Source organism: Phyllopteryx taeniolatus, chromosome 20 (assembly GCF_024500385.1).
Source record: "Phyllopteryx taeniolatus isolate TA_2022b chromosome 20, UOR_Ptae_1.2, whole genome shotgun sequence".
Lineage (NCBI taxonomy): Eukaryota > Metazoa > Chordata > Actinopteri > Syngnathiformes > Syngnathidae > Phyllopteryx > Phyllopteryx taeniolatus.
In genome coordinates, this window is record NC_084521.1 from 11,798,059 (window position 1) to 11,819,268 (window position 21,210).

The window sequence follows — 21,210 nt, forward strand, 5'->3', positions numbered from 1 at the left end:
TGACTGCATGTGTGCGTCATTGTCACCATCTAGTCTGTCATTAAATAGGTTATATTTTCCCCTCATTTTGCCTTGACTCTGCAGCTTTGTCCTCAGAAATGTTTCAATCATGTCACGCTTCAGAACCCTCCAGTGAACTCCTTTTTCTGTCTGTCTCCCAGACAGCCAGTCCCCTTCGACCTCTCTCCTCTTCCCTTCCCTCCTATGCGTTACGTTGGAAAGAAGAAGGAGGATCGAGTGACCACGGTTCCTCCCATCACCTGTGAAATTTCTGAGTCAATCCACGGTGAAAGGGGGCATTGTGTCCCCCTGATGAGGAATGCCCTTGCGTAGCTCCTCAAAGAAGAGACTTCATTTGGCCAGGAATTTGGAGGCATCTTGAGAAGTGTTACAGAGTTTTCTGTAGGCTGGAGAGAGGAAGCCAAAAGACCTCCATGAGGCTTCACAGTAGAAGGCTTGGCCTTCTGGTGTCAAGAAGTCATACAGTCGGAAATTACAATAAATCATATGAATGTACAAGATATGTCCGCGTACATTTTCCTAAATTCGGCGGTCACTGTGTTATTTTCATTGACGAACCCTTACATGAGCATGGGATTAAATCATATTTGATTTCGCATGAATTAACTTGAAATGTCTCACTGGAGCACATCGTGTCTGCTGCTGCTGATGTTTCATGTGCTGAGGTTGACACCTGGTGGTTAAAAGTAACATTAAAGGGTTTAAAATGCCAATTTCCAAGACCACTAATATAGAAATGCACGAGGGGTGGATTACTGCATGTCGCGCTATTCTATTCAATTCTATTATATTCTATTCTATTCTATTCGAGTTTACTATTTCATCAATACCTTACAGGGCATAAATATATTTTATTTTACTTCCTGGTCACGTTATGTAAATGTCATAAAAAGTCAGAGTCCTAGTTTGTATGGCACATATTATTAGCAATAAAAAGACTCGGCTGCCTGAAGACGGTGAAGTGACCTGAGATGGAAATTCAAATCAAAGAATGATGTTCTTTTCATAAGAACAAGCAACAGTTGTGATAAACTTTCACTGACAAATGTGCACAACATTTGGATGTCTAATCTTTCACAAACTGATTTGGAATGTCCCTTAAAGTCCATAAATGCTTCATGAAAGAAGTTGGCGGTCAGAGGAAAAACACATTTCAACTTTATGAGATGCAAGTTGTATTACAAGGAGCATTATAAATTATAATATCGTGGAAAATTCTAATATTACATAATTAATACACTCAGAATGATATATACATAATATATATATAAGGAATAATTTGGAAACTCACAGGGTTAAATAAAATAGAATGTAATTCATTGTTATTGGAAAGGGGTTCAACAAACTATTTATTTATATTTGTAAACAAAATCTATTTGAAGTCGTGTACTTAGCGGTCACGGCTTACCACTAGCAATAGATGGCGCTCGTGAGGTCTGAATGAAGCCTAAAATTGATATAGTGCAACAAATCTACGGAAAATCACTTTACGCAGTCGTTCTACTATTGCGGTGAACTGTCTTACAAGTGAGGACAAATAGGTAACTTGCACATGGACCTTAAGCTGCATGTCAAGAAATCGAATAAATGCTCAAACATCTTAATAGAAATCCGTATATTAAAGCAAGGGACAACTGATCATTATATTCCATTCTCGAACAAAGGGGGCGATGGCGTGCACATGCTGTTTACCGATCACACGTTTTTGGTCAGAAGAAGAGCAGGACGGAAGTTGATTTTCTATCAGCGTGATACAGTTGGGAGCTAGCTTAACAACCAACTAAAGGTGAGCTTGTGATAACGTTAATGTTCGGATATGGGTTTTATAAAAGCACCCACGTGTAACGGAACGTGACGGTAGTCGCAACAGACTGGCAAAAAAAATCCAATGTAATTCGTTCCTGTACGTCTCGTTTCACATGATTGGCACAAAGCAGTTTTGGTAGCGTGACTGAAATTCAACATCATATTGAACTTTACTGTGGGAAAAAATGCTCTCGCTAATCATGAGAATACCCGAAACAAACATTTTTAAGACAAAAGAGCTTGCCCAGTTTATTATATTTGCAAAGAGGTCAGGTAACAGATACAGCGTTGAGTCCTGTAGTCTCAATGATATCTGGCCCCGGAGAGGTCCCAAACACAAATCTTTTTACCTCCCCACATGCAAATATCCAAAAGCAATAACCATACCACAGGGAAACAAAATCAAATGGAAGAACACACTTAACACAAACGTGAGTCTTCTTTGTGTACATGTTCATACTTTAATGCTTCCAGGTTTTATACAGACATGATTGGTACAGGCAAGTCACCTTGAAATCTAATTAAACTAAGTGGTGCTCTTCCACAATTCACAGAAGCAAGGGACACAACTGAAATAATTTATCCATCCATCCAATTTCTACACTGCTTATCCTCACTAGGGTTGTGTGTATGCTGGAGCCTATCCCAGCTAACTGCGGGCGAGAGGTGGGGTACACCCTTAAGTACAAAATTCATTAGGCTTTACACGATCAGGATTTTTGGGACCGATCCGCGAGTTTAAAAAAAACCGATCACAAGATGGAGGAATGTGTCTATTTAAATGACCTGTTCATTTACTCTATATACTTGTGTATTTAATTGCTCAAAAGATTATATTTACAATAAATAGTGTATCTTTGTTCCTCTATTTATGCCACTGAGGCATAGTGACAGACAGAACAAATGAATGGTCTTCTATTAAATGGCAGGAACTAAATAGAGTGATTAATGTATCCGATTTTTGTGGCATTTTTGTTTGTTGGTGTGCTGTGAGATTTTTCAATTGTAAAATATGTTCCTTGACTCCATAAAGGTTGGAAATCACTGCTCTAGTCAGATCGTGTATTCTAATCAGTCAGGTCAAACCAACATTACATGACAGAAATAATGGGTGCTGACTTACTGTAATTAATTTACTTTATTTTTAATAAAATTTATTCACCCACACCGAAACTTTAGAGCATGATTCGACAGAATGGCAGCATGTTTACGTCCAACCGTTCGTACTACCACTAGTTTGCTAGGCTACATAACATTTTATTGCCTGCTTGTGAGCCGTATCGTATTAAAAGTACGTGAACATACCTCAAGCAAGCCTGAAACGAACGTCCTCTCCTGTCCTGAGCACCGGTGACCACCAACACATGTTTCCCCCCATTTTGTCCTTATAATACTGTCGGCGCGCTCCACTCTTGTTGTCGTCGCCACGGTAACGAGTGTATCCGGTCGCATTTGAGTTGACAAGATAAAGCCCAATGATCGTAAAAAACGTAATACAAGATTTTATTGCAGTAGTCTGACAGTGCCATTGTGAAACAGCAAATGTGTCTTTTAGTCTGATCCGGGAATGACGTGTTGCCTGTCTGTCCCACACTGCCAACACGTTTTTTTTCTTTTCTAAATAACTTCATTGGCTGTCAGGTATTTACAGTACTACGTCAAAAGACATGAGACAAAGATCAAAATCAACTAGCTTTTGGATTCAAATATACTGTGCACGCGGCGATGCGGAGTAAATGTCTTTAGCAGAGCCGATCAATTACGTCATTGATCGGATTGGCGAATTATGACATTAAAGCCGTTCAACATAATATGCTAAATATCGGCCGATACCGATCAGCCCGATAAAATCGGTGTAAAGTCTATTATACATAATACAATTTTCTATCACACTACCCCAATCTCCTGGCTGCAGGACTTCCCAAGAAAAAAATCATACATTACTACTGCAGCCTTTTTGGCTGCAATGATGGTTGCTGCCTTAACTACATTGGTGATTAGTGGCAGTAATGGAATAGTGTTCCTAAATGATTGTGTCACAGTAGGTATTATCGTGTTTAGTAAAGTTGCTAATTGCCGTGCTGACCTTCAGAGAAATGGACTCGACCGAGAAGCGTGGAAGCAAGACGTTGTTGGTCCGCCATTTACCAGCCGAGTTGAGTGAGGATGAGAAGGAGGACCTGCTCAAGTATTTTGGAGCCCAGTCTGTCAGAGTTTTCTCGAACATTGGCCGTATGGTGGGTTAAATTCAATTCAAGTCGTTTATTTCAAACTCATGATTCATAAAAGATGTACAGTTAAAGTTAAGGGAAATAATGGTTATGTTGGGCTTCTCTGGGATTTTCTTAACCTTTTACTCAAATGAATTTGTCCATTCTAAGTTGATCTTTTCTCTCCACAGAAACACACCGCATTTGCAACTTTTTGCAGTGAAAAAGCAGCACAAAAGGTGAGTCTGTAGGAAATAATGATGCTCACACCATGCTTGTTTTTTTAAAAGCACTACCATTCCACTCAGTCACCGACACTCGATGTTTACCTGATAAACATATCTTAAAGGCTCTTACCCGGCTTCATCAGCTAGAGGTCTTTAATCGAAAACTTATTGTGGAGTTTGCAAAAGGCCAAGATAACATCACAGTATTAAAGGATCCACCTGTGTCAGATAGGTAAGTGACTGCATTGACTCTCAGACGTTCAATTGTTCTTAGATGGACAGATTTCTCTTAATATACAAGTGAAATTAAATCAGACATCTGAACCACTTTGTCTCTGTTGTTCCCAGGAGTAATAAGTTTGACAAGGGAGCACAGAACAAACCAGAAACTAAGCAGCCTAACGTTTCTCTCATAGAAACCGGCATTGCTCCAAGTCTTGGGTGAGTGTTGAACATATAGTTGAAACCAGATGTTTACATACACTATATAAAAAGACGCATAGACTTTTTTTTTCCCCCCCCCTCGTCTGACATTAAATCAAACTAAACAGTTCCTGTTGAAGTCAATTAGGATTACGCAAATGATTTCTATTTGCTAAATGCCAGAATAATGACAGAAGGATTTTTTTAAGGCAATTTTTCATTACTTTCTTTCAAGTCATAAGTTTATATACTGTACGATTGCTATGCCTTTAAACAATTTGGGAAAACTCATGATGATGATGTCATTTCTTTGGATGTTTCTGATAGGTTTATTGACAATGTTTGAGTTAGAGACCCATCTGTGGATGTATTTGAACTAGGCACACCCGAAACACTTCTTCTTTGTGTAACATAGGGTAAATGGAACGTGCTATAATTTTCCACAAAAAGTAATTTATTTCAGGTAAGCATGAGACTTATTTCATAGTTTATGGTGGTGTGCCAGTGTGACGAAGTTAGATACAAAGGGTGGATCTACAGTACATTGTAGAGCTGCAGCTAGTGAATAGTTTTAGAATCGAGTATTTTTACAGATTTTCCCATGTATTAATCGAGTCATTTGAATAAAAAAATGATGCTGTAGTAGTGCATACGCCTGACTTCAGTGCATGCAGCGTGGGTTCAGTCTAGGGTCTCACAGAAGAAGTGTACCTTTTACTGAAAAGTACGATACATTGCCGTGAAGAATGTTGCAGTACTGCATCTTTGTGGTATTGTTATTTTTCTATTTTTTTTATGATTGGTTGTGTGCAGTTCGACAAATAGCAAATAATTCTCCAATCAAGAGGCAAATGTGCTTGTTTCAAGCTGACACATAAAACAAAACAAAAAAAACTAGTTAGTCCGCTATCTTGATGCTAACATAATGTGACATGCCATTGATGGGCTAAAGAAAATCAGCATAGATGTTACAGATAAAATCCTCCCTGATTTCCTGGCTGCTCCGGAACTACCGTTCGCAATGCTAGGCACTAAGATAACTTGCGCCGCACCGGCTATGAGCTGTGGCTGGGTAGCTAGTGCGGCTGAACGTTGTCCTTCTGGGGTGCAGAGCCACTTCTCTACGTCACTAATCCTCGCCGTAAACTTCACATTTAATGCAAAAGTATGCCTCCAGATTCAGCTCAGAGGTTGAACAGCCAACATGCTCTCCTCAGTGGAGTTGAGGAGTGCTCGCGCCTACTTGCTACTTTTTATTATTATTTTATTGTTCTAAATGCATGGAGTAAATCTTTAATCTGACTGTTAATGCACACTTCTCATTCTTTTCATTGAAAGCATATTTCGTTGTTTTACAATGGTTAATTTCTTTATTGTGATAATGACTAATGCTTAAAGGGTTTGCGTCTTTTTATTTCTATTATTTCTTTAAATTCATTAAATTATTCTTCACTGAATATACTGTTTTTCCACAAACCTCTATTTATAACCATCCACATAAAGAAGATTGATTGATCTTATGATAGTGATTTTACCCATGTCAATTGAATCTGAGAAATGAAGTTAATAATATTACATTTTGGGCCATTTGTTGACATTATCCCATTCTGAACCTTACAATATCCATCCGTCCATTTTCTGAGCCGCTTCTCCTCATTAGGGTCGCGGGCGTGCTGGAGCCTATCCCAGCTATCATCGGGCAGGAGGTGGGGTACACCCTGAACTGGTTGCCAGCCAATCGCAGGGCACATACAAACAAACCATTCGCACTCACTACGGGCAATTTAGAGTTGTCGTTTAACCTACCATGCATGTTTTTGGGATGTGGGAGGAAACCGGAGTGCCCGGAGAAAACCCACGCAGGCACGGGAAGAATATGCAAACGCCACACAGGCGGGGCCGGGAATTGAACCCCGGTCCTCAGAACTGTGAGGCAGACGCTCTAACCAGTCGTTCACCGTGCCACACCTTACAATATATATAAGATAATACTGTTAGATCACTGCACAATTGTTACTTCTTCTGACTTATTATTAAATTCCAAGTTACTACAATTACATACATAGTATTTTTCAGTTGTAAAATTTATATTTGTGTTCATCATACATTTCTAACTTTCTCTCTGTTAATTACAGGTTGAAATATCACCCAAATCCCACTTTGAAGTATTTGTACCCACCCCCTTCCAATAGCGTGTTGACAAATATTGCACATGCTCTCCTCTGTGTGCCCAAGTTTTATGTTCAAGTAAGTACGTTGTTTCGTTTTTTTTTAAATGGCATCATATTTATTTTCTCACCCTGTAAACCTTCGATATGCATATGCTAATTTTTCCATATTCTGCGTTATGCATGCTATTTAAAGAGATGCTAAACGTGGCAATTTGTAAGAAAGAAAATGTCTCTGCATGTTAGCCTTGGGAGACGACCTATTATAAAATGAAAATATGTGGTCTCTGAACTGCATCCAACCTCGTTTGAAGATCATCCAGCAAACATTTACCTTTTTAAATTCCAATGTACGCATGTTAATAATAAACCAGAAGTGGGAAGCATGAGTTATGGGTTTAACATTTCCCTAGGAGCTGAGCCACCTGGATTTTCAATGCTGCTGTTTGTAGCTTTTTTGTCTTGGTGGCGCTGTTGTGTTGTAGCAGCAGCAGCACCCCCTCCTCACCTCTCTCACACTTCTCACCTCAATCTCTCCTTGATCCATGCATTTGGAATGGAAAGTACAAAAGCTGTGCAATCTGTTTGGTGGCGCTATGTGTTTCTATATTTGCAGGTATTGCATAAACCAAACCACAACTCTTCACTGTTGTAATGTTTTTATCTTCACCTTTTTAACAGGTTCTGCATCTGATGAACAAGATGAATTTACCATGTCCATTTGGACCAGTCACTCCCAGGCCCCCCTTGGTGAGCTTGTTTTGTCAGGCCTTTGTGGCCTATGTAAATTATTTGTCGTTAAACAAGCAATTAGTTATGTCATAGTGAAATCTTGAAGGAGAACATTTCAGAAAAAAAGTGTAAGCCAAGTCAGTTTAAAAAAATTGTCTGTTGCAGTTTGAGCACCTGCCTACTGCCCCACCGATTCCCATGCCTCCCCCCTTGCCTCCTGATCTCCCGCCTACACCAGCAGAAGAGATGGAGATGTCAGCTGATGAAGAATCTGAATATGAGAGTGGAGATGATGAAGAAAAGGAGAGGTTAGAATTCAAGCGCTCACATTTGAGACAACTTGATTGTCCTTGAAAAAGATGGCGTGCCCATGACGTCACGTTATGGGGATGTTACCATCCTTTGGAAATAAGCCTACGGAGACCTTTTTCATAACCTATTTAGTTTTTAGTTTTCATCATGTGAATCCTATGGACATTATCACTTTAGAGACAGACTTTTTTGTGCGTGTTTCCCTGGTGTCACAATATTATGTACATCTGCATAATCAGTTGGCGTCTCATACAAGAGCAGAATCAGAAGTCCATGCACATGTGTCCGTAATGCTAATTCCTTTATAACGGTGACCACTGGTAGTTGGTAGTAATATGTACGGATCACTGTCAAATACAACTGCACACTCCTTGTTTTCTTCAGCATATATTTCTTCTCTCAAAATGACATCATTGTGTACTCAACATGTACCATTCATAGGTTTTGCTTTTACTTCACACTTAGGTTATTTGAAGCAAGAAATATATAACAATATATATATATATTATATAAATAATAATATAAATATATACGAAGATACTGAATACTTGTCTCGTTCCCAATGCTGGCTTTGCTTCAGGATTGTTCGTCTGATGGGTCTGGTCAACCAAGCATGCAAGAGACCCCTGAGACCAAAAACCTCTTCGAAGAGGAAAAAACCCAAGATCAAGGATCTCCTCTATGTGCCCAAACCGGACTCTCAGAGGTACAACAGAACCACTCGTGAATATCCTCACACATACATTCAGAATCACAATTTGCTTAAAGGTAGTATTTTTTTGTCACAAATACAACCTGGTGCTGGTTTAGGAAGGCACTTCCCATGCACACACTCCCTTAACGACACGCCACAAACTCTGTTAGAAAATTTATGTATGTCCAGTGTCTCCTGGCTGCATGTGGTAGGACTGGGAACCGTTGCCCAGAAAATCCGGGGCCCCTAATGCCACGCAAGAGCCGGGTTTTATTGCGAGTTCTTTTTTAAAAGGTGTCTACTCAGGAAAGTGCCGATTGTCTCTGCTGTCTTCAGTGCTCCAGTCATGCAGCCATCAGACGTGTTTGAGCAGCCCCACCCCGCCGGACCGAAGAAAATAGAATTCCACATTTCAGTTCCAGAGGTAGCAGCCAGGGTGGAAGGAAGTAGGACGCAGTGTGATGAAGGTATGAGTAAGGCTTGTACTACCCTATTCAGACCTTGGATGGCCACTTTTCATCATCAACCACAAACTGACTATCAACATTTGATTTTAATGTTGAACTGAGACTGGATACTCAAATACAACTGACCAAATAGCTTACACTGCAGTATTATTTGTTTGAAAAAAACAAATATATTAATAGACTAAATGTTGAAAAAATGTTTCCATTTTGATATACTGTAAATATAAAACTATTATTAACTAGTATACTGACACAATCTAATGAGAATGGTATGCAACATACAAAATTCTGCCGTCAAACATAATAATGCTAATGTTTTATTTGCCCTTTTCATTTAACAACAAGTTTATTATTCTGGTTTTAGTACTGAATAGGTGTTTGATAAATTTATACACGTACAGTATATGAGTAACAGATCACAAAAGCAATGTAACCACTATCATATTTGAATGAATTCCTCTCTGACAGTGTCATCTTTTAAAATTAATGTGAGCTTTATTGTGGTAAACACAGATTTGATTAACATGTTTGTAATGCATCTCATTGGGGTATGCAGGTTTGTTCAATTTTATGGTCAGTGAGTGTTTATATTCATTTAGAAAACTACCATTAAATTGGATTCATATTGCGAATTTTTTTTAGGCATTTGCTGTCAAGATTAGATGACATGTAAAGATGTTTCATACTGTCAGATTCGACCAAGGAGTGGTTTTGTGCTTGTGCTATCTGTGGGGGAAGTCAGAACAGCAATACTGTATATCAGAGGAACAGCCAGCTTACACTGAAAAGGTGTTGCCATTATCAGTGTGAGGAAATGTCATTTGTGGAGCGTGGTTGTGGGGAGTACACTTTCCCTTTTTTCCTTTATATATTTATTTTGACACCTTATCTCTTGCTACAACTTGACACTCCAGCAAACTCCAGAGAAGTAAAACAGATCTCAAAGTCAAGCACGACAGATTTCCTTAAGGCGTGGAGGGAAAATAAAATGACGGCAGGTAGCTTTTTGGATTAGTCTTGTTTTGTCCGATAAACAAGCCATTTAAATGAAAGGGTGAACGGGGGACAGATAAGCGGAAGTATCAAAAAAGGCCTCACTCTAGTGCACTCACACTTGATCTGTAATAACTTTTTCTCTTGTGCAGGTTTGGTTCTTTCAATTCCATGTCATACAGCATGTGCTTTTGTGTCCTCCTCTAGTCTCTTCTTTATTCCTACAATATAAAATGTAAAAACAAAAGTGAGAGACACTCAACCATTGCTTAGGATTTTATGACCATTACATCGCCTAACCTAAGCATGTTCATTCCAATAAAACGGTAAAATATACATTGTGAATGGATTCAGTGGCACTTCACAATGCATACTCAGGTGCTGGTTGACCTCCGATTTGTTCGAAATTCAAAACCATGGTTCCTATAGGAAATCACTAAAATTAGAATAAATCTGTTACAGAATCCAACTGTTACTATCATGAAGCTTTTCAACCAGTGGCTCCTAACCTTGTTGGAGGTATTCAACCCCGCAGTTATATATGCGCATTCACCAAATCCTTCGTAATTGGAATAATAAAATGGTTTTTTTTTTGGTTCAAATTCGATTAGTATACAAACTGAACAACGCATCATTTGCATACAAAATCACTGTTCAAAGAATAAAAACAACAAAACAAACAACAAAAAATTTCACTCGAAAAACAAAAGCATAGCTCAATGAATATTTAGTACCAGTCAATGTGCCTTTTGCTGTTGCCTGACAGAGACAAGCTCAGAAATGTGCAGCTTCACCTTGGCAGGTGTCACTCATAATTTTCACAACAGTCTTCCTTCCTTTTTGTTTACCATCTGCAAAAAGAATAGCTCACAAAGTCATAAAGTTGCAAAATGTTGTAACAAACGGTACAATGATGGTCAAGCGGAGTGTGATGTCACGAATCATACGAGGGGGGTGAACAGAACGGACACACGCACTGTGTGTGTGTGTCTGTGTCTTGACCTCCACTGAACTGCTGAGTCTGGCTCACCGAACCCCTGGTGTTCAATCAAACCCAGATTAAGAAACACTACAACTGTTCTGGCAAATTCTTTAAATATCATTGTCAACAGTCATACAACTAAAAAAAAATCCATCATTGTTTTATTGTACTTTCAAACAGTGACCTGCTTTCTTTAACTTTAATGGCAAATGAAGATGGCGTGAGATGCATCGCAGATAAGCCTCATGTTTATTTTTTAGGAGGAAATAGTGTGTTAAAAGGTAAACCAAATCACGCTAGCTTTTGATAGATAAGTATCAGCAGCATGTACAAAAGCTAGTAGTGTTTCCTAACCTTTATTGAGCAAAGGCATGTACTTAACATTAAATAAAATCTCATGGCACACCATGAAAAAAATATGCCAAAATAAGTTTAGATACTGAAGTGGAAGAGCATTAAATATCCTCCCTGTCACCATAAGTAGCTGGCATAGCTGATCAAAGATATGTTATTTGTAGTGAAGAAATAATATTTTTTGGACCATTAACTGAAATTGGAAAATTTCCCTCAGCACACCTCCTGATCTCTCACGACATGCTTTGTCGTGGTTCAGTGGTTGGGACTCACTGAAACAACTAGTTCATGGATCATTAGTTACCGACTAACCATAGCAGATAACATTCATAGCCCTTCATCCTAACTCACGGCGCCTTCTGCTCATTCATATTTATGGTTACCGGCCGTCAACTCGTCACACAGCATCTACAGAACTTCCAGTTTTCTATTTTGAGTTTCCATTTGTGTTCACAGAGGGTCCTTCTATTTCGTTAAGGGAAGCTCGATCAAAAAAAAAAAGACAAAAAAAACATTCTAATTCAAATCCAGTTGCTAGTGGTCAGCATCAAGTTAATGATCAAGTTATTTTTGGCTCCTTCAACTCCAGTTTATCTTTCAGAAATAGATGACAGAGAGGTTACCCACAACAACAAAATGGAGGCTGCAGAAGGATTTGGGAAGATCTACCCCAGCATCCATTTGTTCCAGCAATGTGAGGAGCACAGTGACGAAGAGCAGGATCTCCCATTGGATGTCATCTCAAGAAAAGAGCTTGAGAAAGGACGTCTCTCAAGAGATGGTAAACACAGATGACGAAACAAACATAAGCACGCACGCACACTCAAATATGACCTGAACCTCACCGTTTCCTCTTTTAAAACAGAGATAAAAAGGATGTCGGTGTTTAAGAATTATGAGCCAGGCGAGCCGACCTGCAGACTGTATGTGAAGAATATCGCAAAACAAGTGGAAGAGAAAGTAGGTTATTTTCTGGCACTTGACCCTCTTGTGATTGTCCTGTTGCGTGTTTATTGCAGAAGTCATCAGATTGCTGCGTTGTTGAATGTCAAGTAAAACAAACCCAGAATTATCTCTTCTGCATCAGAGCACCTAAAGCCTTTATTTATTGTCTTTCTGTTCATCATTTATCTTCCAGGACCTAAAGTACATCTACGGGAGATATATTGATCCCTCATCAGAAACTGAAAGAAACATGTAAGTGTCCTTTTTTCCTGTCAGAGACAAATTAGTTTTAAGGACCGATTTGATAAAATGGCAGCCCAAGAAACAAGTCTTGTAACCATCTCTTTTATTTACACCATCTTCTATTCATCAGCTATTTTTGACTAGCAATTTGTCACTTTCTCTCGAGAGATTCTAGTAATGCATGCTCACTGTGCTACGTTATTAAAAAAGAATCCAACCTGACACACAGATCAGGAGGGATGTTTTTTTTGTTTGTGCATCAGCAGTACTTTAAATGAATATTTCACCCAGGACCTCAAACTGAGTTTTTGTTGGGTTGAGCACCACACTCTTAGGTTGTGTTCACTCTTGTAATCTGTAACTCTGGTCCAGGCCAAATTAAAAAACAATACTTTGCACATTCCATTACATTGGTCTGGTTTGCTTAGCATTCACAGTGGTTTTTATTAAAAAGTCTGCACAATATTAATATAAAAAAATGTTAAGTCACAATTTTAATGGAGCACAATTGTTTTTTTGTGACAAAATGCAAATTTGTCCATACCAAAATGTTGAATACAATTTTTATTTAATTTTATTTTTTTGCAATTTTTACCTGCTGAGATGTCACGTAAAGTTTATAAAATGTATTTTAAGTGCAATAGCGCACGTGCCTCCTTGTGCAGATACACCTGCACAATGTAATCACATCCAATACTAGATGTACATAAAAATATTTGCCTTAAAAATTTATAGTTTTGAGTTGCATTTCTAGGTTTACTTATTTAGCAACATGAAGGGACACCCTATTAGATCCACCCATGCAGTGCAATTCTACATTACAATATTTAGTGTAAAGAGTTCAATGTGAGTATGTGACCCAGTTTAGAAATTTTGTAAAACAGGAGAGGATTAAACGTGCTCCACCAGTTGCAGTGGTTACTACTACCTTTATAGCATCATTCAGTTTGCAATCGAAAGTATCAAATCTGAGGCTGAGGGCTCTCGTGAGTGTCATTAAGGATACAGCAGGCTGTTTTTTAATGGAAGAAAATGTGAAGCTTTTCCATTTCCTGCATCTGTATTTTCAGGCCTTACTGGAGTCCCATAAAATAGCTGTAGCTAGCTGTAGTTTCCTAGGCCTCAATTGGCTCGCTAATGCATGCTTTTTTTTGTGTAGTTGAGGAACGAGATGCATTTTTTCCTCCAAACGTGTCCAGCAACCATGAGCGCTAACGATGGTCCCCTGCTTCCCATTTCTTCACCAGGTTTGACGTGGTTTTAATGAAAGAGGGCCGGATGAAAGGGCAGGCCTTTGTTGGACTTTCCAGTGAGCAGAGTGCTGAAAAAGCCCTGCGGGAAACCAATGGCTATATTCTCTTCGACAAACCCCTCGTGGTTGTATCCTTTATGTTAACTGCTCTGTTGTAGCAGCTAATATTATGTCATTTGTACACAATGTGGTCAGCGTGCCACCTAATGTACATAACTGGTGGTTATAGTAAAAAACTGGGATTATATATAAACACATAAGTATTCACTTTGACTCTTAGCCAGTGTTCCATCCATCCATTTTCTGAATAGCTTATCCTCACTAGGGTTGTGAGGATCCTGGCACCTATCTCAGCTGACTTCGGGCGAGAGGTGGAGTACACCTGAATTGGTCGCAGGCCACAAATAGACCAACAACCATTTGCACACACATTAACAACTACGGACAATTTACCAATCCACCAGTGTAAGAAAGTTACGCAAAGCAATTATTTTCTATTGTGCTATATAAAGTATATTATATAGATATGTTAAAAAAGAAAACAGCCTGGGGATAAAGCAAAAAAATCAAGGATTTTTCTGGATTTTTGGGTGGCCAATTGCCCTTTATCCCACTAGAATACTGTAGATCTGCGCCTATACTGAGCAGCAGCAGAATCACATCTCCACATTCACAACCAAAACAAGAGAAATCTGTACTAAGCAGACATTGACACAGAGCAGAGCAAACAGTCTCCATTCTTGCCATTTGCTGCTGTTACTAAATTATCTTTATTCATCAAGGTGCTATGAAATGAAATTTTAATTCCATTTTAGAGATGTGTGATTGGTGGAAAAAGAAGTGAGAGATGAGGGTTAACTTCTTTTTTGTCTTCTGCTTTGCTGCAGGGTTTAGAAAATACAGTAAGTAGTACATTGCAGGCAAAAGACATGGGCCATTTGCATTTTAGTATATGCTGTGGGCCGCTACAAAATGCACATGGGGCTGCAGCAGACCCCCCCCCCCCCCCCCCCCCCCCGCCGTAGATAGGACACCAGTGGTTAGAATTGTAATATTCATAACTATAGAAAAATGATTTAAGGTATTGGCCAAGAAGAAAAAATGCTTTTCGATATGAGTGTAAACATTGACCTATTAAATGTTAAAGGCCCTTGACTGATAATCGCAGCAATTTGCTCGATCAGCCAGGCCAAAACAAGACAATAACGATGCCAAGAAAAGAGCAAAGCAATGATACCATTTACAGGTGAGTATTGTTTTAAATATATTTACATAGTTGTTGATAAAGTATTTATTCATGAAAATGAATTTGTTAAAATGGCCAAAACAAAACATTTACGTTTACCGTAGTTCCTCCAATAATGGGCTTTTGCTTGAATAGACTGCGTGCCCCAAATAAACGCCACATGTGTCATTTACTTGAACAAACAAGCATGCCGCCTGAGCTCGAGACCTCCCAAACTAGGAAAAAAAAGACCAAACATATGACATCACTAAGAGGCCATAATATGAATACAATAACTGATACCACCTTGTGCCGCAGACACAGTATCTGGTAAACTGAAGCCTTTACGACATATACACATACGTTAGCAACAACTGCTTATCACAAAGCAAGCTGCAATTGAAATATAATAAAAATATAAGTATCATTTGTGTGGAGAAAATTATAGAACATACACTTTTTAATTTGATTACATGTGGTCCTCTATTTACAACGGTACTGATATATGATGTTTTGAGGTTACCAACGTCGTGCAATAAACTAATTAGCGCAACTGCGTAATAATACATTGTCACGCACCACAACAAGATGCGCTCCGTTACCACTGTAATTACTTTTTTCTATTGTAGTTTTAGATTTATGGTTTAGAAGTGTTTTACTTGTACTATTTACTGTAATTAGAAGACTCACTGCTGTAGGAACTGAACTCAGTCGTCAACAGAGGACGCCCTGTAATAATAAATGGAAGGAAATACAGTATGGATTTATTTTTTTCTGAATTGTGACAGAGTTCACATTGTAATGCTTTCTTTTCAATTTGTGTTCATACTTTATTCATTCAAGATGCCAAGGCTTGAATTTGTGGGCCAGCAGAACCATTTGTATCCTTATTTGACCATATCCTTTGGAGAGAAAAAAATAATAATCTAAAGAGGAAGAGGGCATTTCTATTTGTGGCACCAATGGAACATGTAGCATTGACCTTTTAAGCACATTGATTTAGATTTACAAGGACAAAGTGCTATTGTTTTCTGTCTGCATTCAGTCTTGTTAACTAAATGTTGCTAAAATGTTGTTTTGACAAAGTTTTCTACCTCGTCTGGCTGAATTTCAGGTGATCATCATCAGAGGTTGGCTTCATCTTTTATTTAATAAAAAATATTTTTTATTGAAATGAGGTTGTCTCTTCAGCATGCACAAACACACATCACTCCTAACATCCATGCAAGTACAGACTGGGAAAGAATGAAATGGAAATGGTCAGTTGTTGGCAGCCGCAACTAAAAAAAAAAATGGGACTGAAGAAAGAGAGGAAAATGTCTGCAAATAAACCAAATAGAGTGAAGTTGGTGGAAATTGCTGCAGCTGCTTTAGTTTACCTTTACAATCCCGCCTTGCCCCACCTGCGTTATTAGAGAGTAAACCTCAGAGAATGAACTTTCCCCCTCAGCAGCTGTCATATCAGAGAATTTGGAAATTAAATTTTTTCTGCCCTCTGTGAGGGCAAGTAATACTCGAAGTGTAGTGGGTGCATGTCAGTCAATGATGAATTAAAGTTTGAGATATCGTCTTTGAGATAAGGTGGCTTGGCACTTCCGATGTTGGTGACCTCTGTCACGAAGGCACTTCTGATTTCTGTCCTCTCAAAGAGCACTTAAAATAAAAAAAAGTCAGACAAACACAGAGCCATTCAAAAGGTTCCAAACATTTTTAGGCGGCCTTCATTACATTTTAATATTGCATTGTCAATGTTTAAGTACTTGAATTTTTAAAGAAATTGCTTGGGATTCTTACCATTTTTTTTACAACAATAACATACCCTGCTGACCGTTGGGTCCAGCCTCTGCATGAGTTCTTGTCAGATGGCAATTATAAATATCAATGTTTTCGAACTCAAACAGAAAGTGTTCATCTCCTCCAAGTAATGTGCATATGATAAAGAACTGATGTTTATGTGTCTGGATATGTGTTTTCCTATTGCTGTAGCTTGCTTGAAAGATCTTGCTCAAATTGGACTGTTTTAGACTGGAATTGTTTTTATTTGTTGTCAAAAGCTAAACGCAAGCAATATAAAACTCAAATGCATTTCAGGAGTGCATGTTTGCAACAGGAAACACTGACTTTTTTTGCTACAAGGTCATGTTACTTAGCCCACCACCCACACCATTAAATAATTGCAATAAGTTAATGAGTTCCAATCCAAGAATTGCTTTCAGATTTATTTTTCATTTCATTCAAAACGGCCATGTACAGTTCCCTCCAAAAGTATTGGAGTGGCAAGGTCAATTCCTTTGTTTTTGTTGTATAATAAATAATTTTTTGTTTCAGATCAAAAGATGAATATGTGACAAAAGATTTTATTTCATGGTATTTAGATCTAGATATGTTAACTTAGGACAGAGCACCTTTTGTTTGAACCCACCCACTTTTCAAGTGAGCAAAAGTATTGGAATAGACATTCACTTTAGGTTCATTTAATAATAACAATATTTGGTGGCATAACCCTTACTTGCTATAACTGCATCAAGCCTGCGACCCATTAACTTCACCAGACTTAATTTGAAATGCTTTTCCACGCCTTTACTGCAGCCTCTTACAGTTGTGGTTTGTTTCTGGGGGGTTCTCCCTTCAGTCTCCTCTTCAGGAGGTAAAATGCATGCTCTATTGGGTTATGGTCCAGTGATTGACTTGGCCAGTGTAAGACCTTCCACTTTCCCCCCCTGATGAAGTCCTTTGTTGTAATGGCAGTTTGTTTTGGGTCATTGTCTTGTTGCAAGATGAAGCTTGTCCCGATTAGTTTGATGCATTTTTCTGTAAATTGCCAGACAAAATGGGTTTGTAGACTTCAGAATTCATTCTGCTGCTACCATCATGAGTTACATAATCAATAAAGACTAGTGAGCCTGTTCCAGAAGCAGCCATGCAAGCTATCTAGAGGTGCAACGATTAATCAACAACTAATCGATTGTCAAGTTAATCGAAAACTATTAATTGATTAATCGCTTAGAAATATTGTTTCATTCAAAATTGTCCAAATCAGAATTTTAGCTTCTCAACAGTTAGTCTCAGATTTCTGTAGTGCTCCGTGAAAGCAGTTTGAGTATCTGTGTGCCTAATCAAAATAAGACATCTGCAAACATTTGCTATTACTTAGGGAAATAATAAATATTTTTGCCTATTTTATGACATATTATGTGGACCAAGCCACTAACTGAATCATATTCAATTCATGTTTGTGCATTTTCTGCACTGTCAATTTGAAATCATCCCCACTTTTTGAATAAAGGGATGGAAATCAAAACTGTTTTTTCTAATCCAATTCATCAATTAATTGAAAAAAAAAAACCAGATTAATCGATTGTTAAAATAATAATTTATTGGAACCCTACAGTTGATGTCAGAAATCATGTTATTTTTTAAATATGAATGTTTCTTTTTCAGAGCAGATTACAATTCTTAGCTCAACGAAATTTCATCATGATCAGATCGAGACTTGACGCAATTTATACAATAACATAAATACTGCAGAGTCGTGCTTATGTTCAGGCACTTATTCTTATTTTGTTGCTCCAAAAGGTTAGGACTGATGCTGTAGTTGTACAAAAGAAGAATGAATTTGTATGTTACAAGTCAATGTTAACTCTTAATATACTTCAATTAATGTAGCCATTATTATTATTTTCAATGCAAAAGAGCATTTCCGCGGCAGCTTTTCTATAGTGTACAAAAATGTTATCACATTACATTTCTGTGGTTAAGATCCAAGCCAACAGGGTCATCCATCACATGCGCTCATCTGGTCTGACCTGCAGCCCATATCTCCTGCACAAGGGAGAGGGGGTTCCCATCTGTGGCCAATGCTGCACGCCATCCCAACGATGACAAATGTGCACCCCCACTGTGGAAATATTGAGTTACTAAGGCATTTATCAGGTAAGATTTGAGCAAGATGAATGCTAACCTTTTGTAAGTAGACTCAGATGAAGATGTATGCTGTGTGGCCGCTCTCTCTTTTTGATACTGTCGCTGCATGTGTGTGCTTATCTTTGGAATATTTAAGGTGTTTGCCTTCCATTTAACAAGAGTTACTATTGTATCTTAGTCGCAGCATCATCAACTCTTGTGGAAATAGTGGCATCACTACTGTAAGGTTACCTTTCTAAAGAGTTTTCTTATAGGTTACTCATAATTTTTTAAAATCATTAAACTTGATGGCAAGTTCAAAGGCTTGGGTCACTGCAGCCTTCAAGTTTTATGTTTATGAAGGGCAATCCTATTAAAGTATCTTCAATAATGACCCGCAGAAATGTAGTAACCATTAACATGTTAACTAACAAGTATTCAATATATAAACTTTTTATAATGTCTTAAAAACGGTATAACCACTGTAATCCCACATTGTTATGACCACTCGCGTGTTATGAGTGATCCAGTACAATCTGTGAACTGTATTTAAAACAAAAAGACAACACACTGCCAGTGATATTTACCACACAAAAAAGTAAAATAAATCATGTGTGTAAACTCATTTTGAATGCACAGTTTAGTAATTAATTGTATTCATATTGAACGTTTTTATCAGGTCAGCACTAATTTGGGAAGCTCTATGGCTATGAATAGAAATTTTGTTAGTAACAAACAGCAGGTAACAAATTACTATTTTGTAAATATTTTAGTCATTTATTTGAGTTAGTCTTTGCATCTTTGCGAATCTAAGCTCTATACAAAACCAACTGTTAGTGGTAGTGTTTTTTTTTTTTTTTTTTTTTTATAAATAGTATTGCAGGCAGTGTCAAATGTTATTTTTAGTGTATGTCACTAAATGACCCCCATGGGCTATAGTTTGGACACCCCTGCTTTAAACATATGTTGAAAATGTAGTAATAAATAAGTAATAAAAGGTGCAATAGTTTGGTAATTTGGATCAATCATCAATAGATGTGTGCAAAATTATGGCAATGTGACAGTGACCATACCCGTCAGTCAATCTCCTTGAGGGAGATTATCAGTGGTCTTGTATGTTTTCCATTTTCTAATAATTGCTTGATTTCTTCACACCAAGCTGCTTACCTATTCCAGATTCAGTCTTCACAGCCTGGTCCAGGTCTCTAATTTTGTTTCTGGTGTCCTTTGACAGCTCTTTGGTCTTGGCCATAGTGGAGATTAAGGTTGTGAACAGGTGTCTTTTATACTGATGAGTTCAAACAGGTGCCATTAACACAGGTAACGTGTAGAGGACAGAGGAGCCTCTTAAAGAAGACGTTACAGGTCTGTGAGAGCCAGAAAGCTTGTTTGTAGGTGACCAAATGCTTATTTTCCACCATAACTGGCTAATAAATTCATTAAAAATCAGACAATGTGATTTTCTGGAATTTCTTTCCCCTCATTTTGTCTCTCATAGGTGAGGTATACCTATGATGAAAACTAAAGGCATCTCATCTTCTTAAGTGGGAGAACTTGCACAATTGGTGGCTGAGTAAATACTGTTTTGCTCCACTGTATGAAAACAAAATGCACATCTTTCCTTTGACCTTGTTGTGAGGGGTTGCTTTTCCGATCCATCCTCCAGTTCCTTGCCTTTCTTGCGTTTCTTTCTTGAATGCTTAAATTATTTCCAAATTTAAAAAATGAAATAAATGACGGTTTGAAGAAATAAAGATGTTTTACAAAAAAAAATGCAGGGTGCACGTGACAAGTACAATGTGTATTTTGTCCTTATCTTACGTAGTTCTCTCACTTGTATTTACCCATATCTACATACAGTACTGAAGCTGGCGATGAGATGACGAAGCAGTGTGTGTCTGGTTATTGATTACAAAGCATATCGTACATGTTTTGATTTAATTGTTACAACATATTTGAACGTTTTGCTATGTGTCCAATTTGATTGCACCATAAATAACAGAACCCTGGCCAGCACAGTGGATGAAGTAGAGAGGGAAAAAAAAAGAACAAAACATTGTTTCGTGTTTTGAATACTGTTAGTGGAGGCGCAGTCAAATCCACTTGACCCAGCCACATGCAGACATCAATAAATGGAACACTATTGTAAAAATTCACCATTTATATAATCAAAGCGTATCTTGATGGGGGTGATTCAAAAGGGGCTTCAGCCACAGAGCTCACTGAGTACTGAGTAGCATGATTAAATTCACT

At 38.1% G+C, this 21,210-nt stretch overlaps 1 protein-coding gene across 3 annotated transcripts; it reads left to right on the top strand.

Moving 5' to 3' along the window:
• The first annotated feature begins 1,661 nt into the window (after positions 1-1,661).
• rnpc3 (RNA-binding region (RNP1, RRM) containing 3) lies at positions 1,662-20,411 on the top strand. Of its 3 annotated transcripts, none has more exons than XM_061758670.1 (16): positions 1,662-1,807; positions 3,920-4,064; positions 4,229-4,276; positions 4,387-4,496; positions 4,613-4,705; positions 6,823-6,934; positions 7,537-7,605; positions 7,753-7,895; positions 8,480-8,605; positions 8,930-9,060; positions 11,991-12,170; positions 12,255-12,349; positions 12,528-12,586; positions 13,825-13,957; positions 14,998-15,075; positions 16,169-20,411. In XM_061758670.1, the coding sequence occupies exons 2-15, from the start codon at positions 3,924-3,926 to the stop codon at positions 15,061-15,063; spliced, it is 1,506 nt and encodes a 501-aa protein (XP_061614654.1). In that variant the 5' UTR covers positions 1,662-1,807; positions 3,920-3,923; the 3' UTR covers positions 15,064-15,075; positions 16,169-20,411. The 3 variants fall into 3 exon arrangements, with proteins under 3 accessions (XP_061614654.1, XP_061614653.1, XP_061614652.1); XM_061758669.1 differs by having other exon boundaries at positions 15,898-16,228; XM_061758668.1 differs by having other exon boundaries at positions 14,998-16,228.
• The last annotated feature ends 799 nt before the right edge of the window (positions 20,412-21,210 follow it).